The sequence below is a fragment of the Lissotriton vulgaris genome, chromosome 10 (assembly GCF_964263255.1).
Source record: "Lissotriton vulgaris chromosome 10, aLisVul1.2, whole genome shotgun sequence".
Classification (NCBI taxonomy): Eukaryota; Metazoa; Chordata; class Amphibia; order Caudata; family Salamandridae; genus Lissotriton; species Lissotriton vulgaris.
The window spans coordinates 95,221,379-95,231,062 of record NC_141698.1 but is presented as its reverse complement, the minus strand read 5'-3'; the positions used below and the strand labels follow the sequence as shown (position 1 = coordinate 95,231,062).

Below are 9,684 nucleotides of genomic sequence, written 5' to 3'. Positions count from 1 at the left end.
TACTTAATGGTTTGGGGAGAGGCCCCTTAAGTGACATAGGGCTATATGTAGGTAAATGGCATTTACCGATTCGTAAATACCAAATTTTACCGATTCGGTATTTACAAATCGGTAAATGCTATGTAAGTATTTTTACCGAAATACTTACCGAATCGGTAACATTCGGTAATTACCGAATCGGTATTTACCGATTCAGTAATTGCCATTGATTCCTATGGGCCTTGAGGCCCATAGGAACCAATGGCAATTACCGAATCGGTAAATACCGATTCGGTAAAATTACCGATTTTACAAGGGGGACAGGGTGTCACTTTGACACCCTCTTGCACCCCGGATTCAGGCTTGTGTGCCATGTGACACACATACATGCCCTTAGGGCATGTATGTGTGCCACATGGCACAGGTGTACATGCACAGATGTGCATGTACACAGGAATTCGTTATTCACCGTCAAATAGAATTTGATGGTAAATAACGAATTATTTAGGGCCTGTGGCACTGTTTTCAGTGCCACCTACATCCCATATTACCGAATCTGTAAATTTACAGAATCGGTAAATTTACCAATTCGGTAAATTTACAGATTCGGTAATATTTTGGCCCACTACATCCGAAACTCCAAATACTGGTCGGTAACGGCCGAAATTGGCCGTTACCGACCGGTATTTGGCCTCCTACATATGGCCCAGAATTACCTATAGTTAGGTATAATGCGAGCCAACAGTACAAAACAATTCTTGAACACAACTACCAGATATAGTTTGAGGAGAACCGAGAAGGAAGAACATCTGTTTCCATGACGGAAATCCCTCCTCAGCCTTCTTAGTAATAGTATTTCTGGTGGCAGGCATGATACTGGTGAAGAAGGGTCATACCTTTTTTCACCTCTGACAAAATACGCAATGAGATCTACAATCGAGACTGTGATATTGTACAACTGTTCGATATGTCATGATCAGATCAGAAAACATTTTAATAACTTTGAAAAGGTCTGCAGATAATGTTGGCAAAATAGTTTTTATTTTCAGCAAATCTTATAAACCAAAATAATCTCTCTCCGCCACCACCTTATACCAAATCTCACAAGCAGCATATGATGGATTCATTCGGATTGGATGCAACTGCAGCAAATCAGTATGTTTCCATGGGGCGAGTGGCGCTAAGGAAAGCCGAAGTCCAAACGCCACATTTCTTTCAAAGATTTACAAACCTATTTAAAATTTGAGTGGAAACTTCCACATGCAATAAGTCCCAAGGAAAATCTCGTTTTCAGCGTCGGCTTGACCTCCTTCCCGAAGATGAGGGGGCTGAACCCCTCTTTTGTCTTTGAGATGTGGGCGTATCTTTCTGTGATGTGGATGGCTCCTCTGATGGTTGCTGTGGAGGATTCTGGGAATCAGAACGAGCAATGTCTGCAATAAGATACAAAGAATGAGTTAGTTATTCTTTGGGCTGAGTTGAGATGTTAATTCTAAAAACTAAAGAGGAGGCGTGGGAAGAAATCACCTAAAATTATTTCAGGGACAGGACAAGATTATTTCAATTCCATATATTTAAACCTCTGGTCCACCTTGCTGTCTGGATAAATGACTAACTTTTTCCCGGTCTCTAATTTGCAAAGACTTTGGCTCATTTTTGATGCCTTTTCTCTATTTTATCAAAACACACTAATAAATGTATTCCCCCTTCCGGAAGGCCAGCTCTACGGGGCCTGTACAACTCAAAGGCTGTTAAGTAATCCCTGTGACAAGGATTACTACTGTTCTTGGGAACACAAGAGCCAGGGAATACTGCAAGCTCATGGAACTGCCAAGACCCTCATCTTTTAGCGCTGATTTTCAGGAGGCAGCACAGTAAAATGAATCCATGTCTTTATCCCGCAGTGAATTACAACGCAGTTGTTACAACGACCGCGTTGTGTTTCCGCATACCAAGCTCCGCAAGTCGGAACAAGGACTTGCCGGGGGGGGAGTACTGGATGTTGGAATAGTATAATTTACTATTCCAACTCCAGTCTGTGTGAACACTAGGGAAGGTGTTAGATTTTAAATACAACCCCCTTCCCCTTCCGCAAGTCGTTGTTCCGACTTGCGGAGTAATGGTATGCTGAATCACAACTCACACAAGGCACTCCACAACACCGGACCAACGTACCTCAACAGACGACTCAGCTTCTACACCCCCACCCGCCAGCTCCGCTCAGCTGACCTCACCCTGGCCACAGTCCCCCGCTTCCAAAGAGAGACCTCCGTCGGCAGATCGTTCTTCCACCTTGCCGCCAAGACCTGGAACACCCTCCCCATCCACCTAGGGCAGACCCAAGACCTGCTGACCTTCAGAAAACTCCTCAAGACCTGGCTTTTCGAACAGGAGCAGCATTCTCCACCCCAGCGCCTTGAGACCCTCACGGGTGAGTAGTGTGCTTTACAAATGATATGATTGATTGAACGCGGTTGTTGTAACAACCGCGTTGTGATTCTCTGCGGGGAAAAAGTTTTGTGGTAAACGTTGTTTACCCAGTAAAACAGTTAAAGCTATTTCTTGAAGGGTGTGGTAAGGTAGGCAGCATATGCCTCACTCATAATAAAGATATCAAGCACTGGAACTCTTATTAAAAAAAATACAACAAAAAAAAAGAAATACAACACTTTATTTTCATCAAGATAATGTGGTCAGTAACTTCAGTAAGTTTTATGGTACTAAGAATTCTCTCTGAATGCTGTTAACAATCCTATTACACTCTCCCTGGTCAAGGGATACAACAATTAGGCTGATCCGACCTCTACAGCCAAGCAGTGTCTGCTTGTAAGCATTTTTGGATTGCCACAGTATGATAAATTACTCAGGCTTAATGATGGCCTTTTCAAACAGCTTCACAGGAGTCACACACAAGCACCAACACTGCTTATCAGCAGTCACACATTTCAGTGTGTGTTGCACAGCCTGCAGTCAAGAAGACGAAGAAGAAGAAGAACAAAAACAAGCATTGACAAAGCCAATAGGTCGCACCTATGCAAGAGCTTTTGGCTTTGCCAATATTTAGCAATGTTGTACACCAGAGTGGCTGCTGTTCAGCATGGGTAAAGGTTAGGGTGAAAGAGTGGCGTGGAGTGTTGTATTGTGGAGTGTTACAGAGTGGCGGGCAGTAGAGTTGAGTGGTGTAGAGAGGAGTGGAGTGTCATGGAGTAGTATACAGTGTTGTGGAGTGTCGAGGAGGGAGTAGTATTTCAGAGTGGAAGGGCGTAGGGTTGAGTGGTATAAAGCAGAGTGGAGTGGCGTAGAGGGTGTTGCGTAGAGTGTTGCAAAGTTGAGAGGCAGACAGCGGAGTAGATTATCAGAGTGGAGTGGCATAGAGTGGAGTAGTGTGTCATAGAATACAGTGGAGTTAAGTGGCATGGCGTGGCATAGAGGGAGTTGCAGAGGGTTGTAGAATGGAGTAGCGCCGTAGAATGGCAGAGAGGAGTAGAGTACTGTAGACTGGAGTGGTACAGAGTGGAGTAGAGTGTCATTGGTCCAGAGTTTAATGGAGTGGAGCATCGTGGAGTGGAGCATTGTGGAGTGGAGGGGCCTAGAGTGAAATGGGGTAAAGTACAGTGGTGCAGTGTAGACTGGCATAATGTGCAGTGACGTAGTGTGTATTGGTTTTGGGTAAAGTGGGTACAGTGCAGTGAAGCAGAGTAGAGTAAAGAGCAGTGTCAAGAGAGCGGTGCAGGGCATATTACAGTGGCATAGAGTGCAATGGGGTGGAGTGGCGCAGAGTAGAGTGAATTGGCATAGAGTAGTGCAGAGGCAGATTAGAGTGGTGCAGGGTAGAGTGCAGTGGCTTAGAGTGGAGTGTTATGGAGTGGCATACAGTAGAGTTGAGTGGTGTGGAGTGTCATGGAAGAGTATACAGTGTTGTGGAGTGTCGAGGAGGGAGTAGTATGTCAGAGAGGAAGGGCGTAGGGTTGAGTGGTGTAGAGCAGAGTGGAGTGGCGTAGAGGGTGTTGCGTAGAGTGTTGCAAAGTAGAGACGCAGACAGCGGAGTAGATTATCAGAGTGGAGTGGCATAGAGTGGAGTGGCATAGAGTGGAGTAGTGTGTCATAGAATACAGTGGAGCATGGCATGGCACAGAGGGAGTTGCACAGAGGGTCGTAGAATTGAGTAGTGCAGTAGAATGGCAGAGTGGAGTAGAGTACTGTAGACTGGAGTGGCATAGGTGCAGAGTTTAAAGGAGTAGAGTATCGTAGAGGGAAGTATCGTAGAGTGGAGTACCGTAGAGTGAAATGGGATAAAGTACAGTGGTGCAGAGTAGACTGGCATAGAGTGCAGTGACGTAGTGTGTATTGGTTTTGGGTAAAGTGGTGTACGGTGCAGTGAAGCAGAGTAGAATAAAGAGCAGTGTCAAGAGTAGAGTGGTGCAGAGTAGATTGCAGTGGCATTGAGTGCAATGGGGTGGAGTGGCGCAGAGTAGAGTGAATTTGCGTAGAGTAGTGCAGGGTAGAGTAGTGCAGAGTAGAGTAGAGTAGTGCAGAGTTGATTGGTGCAGGGTAGAGTGCAGTGGCTTAGTGTTAAGTGGTGCAGGGTACAGTTATGCAGAGTGTCAGAGGGCAGGGTCGTAGAGTGGTGCAGAGAGCAGTGACGTAAAGTATAGTGGGATCAGAGTAGAATAGAGTGGCATACATTGAGTGATGTAGAGGGCAATGGTGTAAAGTGGCATAGCATACAGTGTCATAGATTGCAGTGGCACAGAGTAGAATGTTGTAGAGTATTGCTACATATGCCAAAGAAACAATTGATGGACGGAATGCTGGACAATGCAAACATTCACCCCCAGTCACAAGGATATGAGTTTAATCCATCATTCTTTTGCGCCCACGCCCCCAATTTGGACCCAGCTGATGCAGATCAGTCTTGACCCTGTTCCTTGTAGGAACAGTCCAGCCCAAACTGCCAAGCCAGGTCCTCCCTGGACCGGAAACAAGCATCCTGGGAATGGTTTCAGGGCATCACCCTTCATCAACAAGGCTGGCTTAAATCCAGTGGTGTAGTGAGCACGGGACCCACGTCTGGGCATACCCTTCCCACTTAAGGTGACATATGCAAAAGAAACAATTGATGGACGGAATGCTGGACAATGCAAACATTCACCCCCAGTCACAAGAATCTGGGTTTAATCCATCATTCGTTTGCTCAATGAGGGATGAGGCCCGAAACCGTCCTAGGAGGCTTGTTTCCAGTCCAGGGAGCACCTGGCCTGGCAGTCCGGGCTGGGCTGTTCCCATTGGGCACAGGGTAAAGACTGATTAGCATATAGCTGGGTGCAAACTGGAATGGCATGGTGAGCAAAAAAATGATCGATTTAGGCCCAGATCTCTGTACTGGGGTGAATGTACGACATTGTTCTGTATTCTGTCCGTCAACTGTTCTTTTTGTAGAGTATAGTGGCATAAAGTGTAGTGGTGCAAAATAGTTGACATAGGTACAGTGGCATAGGGTGTGAGTAAAGTGATGTAGAGTGATTTGGCATAGAGTGCAAAGGGTTAGAGTAGAGTGAAGTAGCATAGTGCTGTTGTGTAGAGTGGTGTAGCGTGGAATGCAGTGGTGCAGAGTAGGGTAGAGTGCAGTGGCGTGGAGTAGAGTAGATTGTTTTAGAGGAGAGTGGAGTGGTGCAGCACAGCGTACACTGGTGCAGGGTAGAGCACAGTGCAATAGAATAGTGGCGTAGTGTAGTGGTGCAGCTTTGACTGAAGCGGCGCAGAGTAGAGTGGTGTAAAGTGCAGTGGTACAGAATGCAGTGGCTTAGAGTAGATTGTTTCAGAGTTGAGGGAAGAGGCGCAAAGCGGAGTGGTGCAGGGTAGAGTGGGGTAGTATAGTGCAGTGGTACAAAGTAGATTAGACTGGCAGAGTGCAGAAGAGTGGCGTAGAATGGTAGAGTGCAGTGGCACAGAGTACAGTGGTGCAGAGTAGGGGGAGCAGAGTAGAGTGGTATAGAGTTCAATGGGAGAGAGTTCAGTGGCAGTGAGTGCACTGGCGAAGAGTGCAGGGGCCTACAGTGGTGTAGAGTGAAGTGATGTGGAGTGCAATGGTGTAGAGTGGGGTAGAGTGGTGTACAGTGCAGTGTTGCAGAGTAGATTGGCATACAGTGTAGTGGCGTAAAGTGTGTTGGTTTTGAGTAAAGTAGTGCATAGTTGTGTAGAGTGCAGTGACATGGAGTGGGGTGGTGCATAGACTGCAGTGGCAGAGTAGATTGTTTCAGAGTAAAGTAAAGTGGCATAGAGTGCATGGCATAGACTAGAGTGCTATAGAGTGCAGTGGTGCAGGATAGATTGGAGTGGATTAGAGTGGATTGGCATAGAGTTCAGTGGCATAAAATAGAGTGGCAGAGAATATAATGTTGCAAAGTATACTGTTGTAGAGAGCAGTAGCGCAGAGTAGAGTGGTGCAGAGGGCAGTTGTAGAGTGGTATGGCGAGCCAGGGTGCAAAGCAGAGTGGTGTAGAGTGCAGTGGTGCATAGTAGAATAGTGTGGGGTAGAGTGCATTGGCGTAGAGTGGAGTTGTGTTGAATAGCGAGGCATGGAGTGATGTAGAGAAGAGTGCAGTGACGCAGTGTGGAGTGAAGTGGCATAGTGTGGCGCAGAGGTGTGGAGTAGTGGAGTGGAGTGGGGGTAAATTGGAGTATTTTGTTGTAAACCATTTTAGGACGCTATTGTAAATTTCCTGATTCATGCCCTTATATAGGTATAAATCATTATGTCCTTATATAGGCATAAGAATCATAACCATATTTAGACAAAGCTCATGCAGTCCAAATACGGCAGGGCTACTTCCACTAGTTCCGAAAATCTACAACGATTTCTTGGAAAACTCAGCTTCAGCAGCTAGGGACTTTCCCTTTGCTCGAGAACTGACTTGTCCAAGAACTCATAGAGTTTTCAAAGAACCAAGAGTCTTTAATGACATTATTATGTCCACCTTTACGTCAAACTCGGCAATTTCAAGGTATAAATATGCCCACACTTGCCTTAGCAAACACACGGTGGTTTTGAGCAGTTAGACTATCTACTTGCCCAACGCATCCTGCTGCAGCAAGTGCCGAAGGAAGCCGACCCTCCAGCAGACGCACAGCGAGACGCTGTCTTTTATCCTGCCTAGAAATCCAGCTCCAGTGTTTCCAGGCTACCCTTGTGGGTTGCTGGGAAATCGAGTCCTGAGCCTGACCTCCTTCATTCCAAACTAAGGTACAGAGCTGATTAGACCCTAAGAGAAATCTTGGATAGATTCTTGGCAAAAGAATACTACATTTATGCTACACCTCACTTACTTCTTCCCTCGTACTAAGCTTAGGTTAGTCACATCGGGATAGGCGTGTTTTAGAAGCACCAGTTGAGTACTTTTAGCCTCTGTTATTTATGTATTTATCTATTGTTTAGGAACCATACAATGCTCTTACGGTATTATTTTATTCTACTCTTTATACTGTATGCATTATATTTTACAATCAGTTTTACGATTGTAGCAGTTCATTTCTTATGCTTGAGAAAGAAGACTGTTCAATAAAACCTTTTTATTGAAAATGCCTGTCTCTCTATTTCTCTGCACCTCTGGTGAAACCAAGCATGCACGATTGACTGAGTGAAATATCTATCTATTGTTTCCACAACTCTGATCAGTTTTATCCTAGGGAAACAAAGTTTCTAGTGACCTCTGAGCTAGTCGGCACTCACAATTAAGTCTAATGTATTCGATAGAGACCTAGTAGACCTCAGTCCTACGCCTAAACTATAGGATATATTATTCCAATGCGCAGAGCCTATTGAGAATATAGGAACTACACTACAATTTAAGCGTACTGCCATAACAGACAAGGAGTAGTTTCTGTCCTGTAACTCCAGTTCTGTAGTAGGGGTATCTCTGTTATAGTCATAATCTAGTGAATAGTCCCGCCCATGTGCGTGGACCCCGGCAATCAAAAATAATCTCTTAAGTTGTCAAAATAATGCAGAAAACTGCAAAGACACTTAAGAGAGAATATAAAGACAAATAATGCAGCCTATATCCACAGGCTACACTGTCCAGTCCTTCAACTAGAAATTCCACCAAAAAAACACCACACACAGCACAGCCTGCCAGTTTCTACCATAGAGAAACTTGCCTCCCCCAGTCAAAGACTCTGGAATGATAGAGAGGAAGGTAGGGACAGACAAGCCCCATAGGCTGCCATTATGTGGCTTAAATAGGATACTGTGCCTTCAAGAGAACTTTCCAGAACTTCTCCCAGTATCCCAGAATGCATAGCAGGTCCCTCTACTTTCAGTTCTTTTTGAAGGCGAAGCACGCCAGACCTGTCGCATTCTTTACATGATGAACAAATCTCCACCGGGGAGGAGGGCGGGCGCTTATGACTATAACAGAGATACCCCTACTACAGAACTGGAGTTACAGGACAGAAACTACTCCTTCTGTAGTAGGGGATCTCTGTGTATAGTCATAATCTAGTGAATAGGATGGCAAGCCCATCCCCACACCAAAGCGGCGGTGGAGAATAATACATAACGCCACTACTGTGCGAACAAATTCCGCAGCGAAGCCTGCCCAACCTGAGCGTCTGCCCTGGCGTCAGTGTCCAGGCAGTAATGCTTAGCAAAGGTATGAACCGACTTCCAAGTGGCTGCCTTGCAGATTTCAGCAATCGGCACGTTACGGAGCAGAGCCGTCGTGGCAGCTTTGCCCCTGGTGGAATGAGCCTTAGGCATACCTCCTAAGGTCTTATTAGCCTTTTGGTAACATAATTGTATGCAGGACACAATCCACCTAGAGATGGACTGCTTAGAGGTCGCAAGACCCGTCCTGACCGATCCATAATTGATGAACAACTGGTCAGACCTACGAATATCTTTGGTTTTATCCAGATAAAATTTCAACACCCTCCTAACATCCAAGGAATGGAGAGACCTCTCCGCTGGGGATGAAGGGCTCTGAAAAAACGTAGGCAAAGTTATAGTCTGGTTGACATGAAAATCAGAAATAACCTTGAGAAGAAATTTAGGGTGAGTACGCATAACAACCTTAGCAGCATGAAATACAGTATAAGGTTCATTACAACACAACGCCTGAATTTCACTCACCCTGCGGGCCGATGTAATGGCCACGAGGAACGCCGCCTTCCTGGACAGGTGCTGCAACGAAGCCTTATGAATAGGTTCAAAAGGCTCCTTCATCAATCTGGACTGCACCACATTCAATTCCCATGAAGGCGAGGGAAGCCTGACAGGAGGGAATACTTTCTTCAATCCTTCCAGAAAATCTTTGATCACGGGGATCTGGAAAAAGGAAGTCTGTGAAGGGCATTTCCTGTAGGCAGTCAGTGCAGCCAGATGAACCTTAATGGAATGCACATTAAGGCCAGACTGCGCCAAATGTAAAAGGTAAGGAAGGATGACATCTTCCTTACAGGTCGTAGGATCATGGTTCTTAGACTGGCACCAGATACAAAACCTCTTCCACTTGTAAGCATATGAAGTCCGAGTGGAAGGTCTCTTGGACTCCTTCAGTATGTCCATGCAATCATCGGGCAGATTCAGATGGCCATATTGCACTATCTCAGGAGCCATGCCGCCAAGCTCAAAGACGAGAGGTTGGGGTGTAACATCCGTCCCCCGAACTTCGTGAGAAGGTCCGGCCTGCACGGCAACCGAATGTG

At 45.8% G+C, this 9,684-nt stretch overlaps 1 protein-coding gene across 3 annotated transcripts in view; it reads right to left on the bottom strand.

Annotated features, from left to right (window-relative positions):
* Positions 1-998: 998 nt before the first annotated feature.
* The window catches only part of NSMCE1 (NSE1 component of SMC5/6 complex), a 133,486-nt gene continuing 124,800 nt past the window's right edge, over positions 999-9,684 (bottom strand). For all 3 annotated transcript variants that reach the window (XM_086940591.1, XM_086940593.1, XM_086940592.1), the window contains exon 8: positions 999-1,412. In XM_086940591.1, the coding sequence (XP_086796717.1) occupies positions 1,270-1,412 (143 nt within the window). In that variant the 3' untranslated portion in view covers positions 999-1,269. The remainder of the gene's footprint in view (positions 1,413-9,684) is intronic.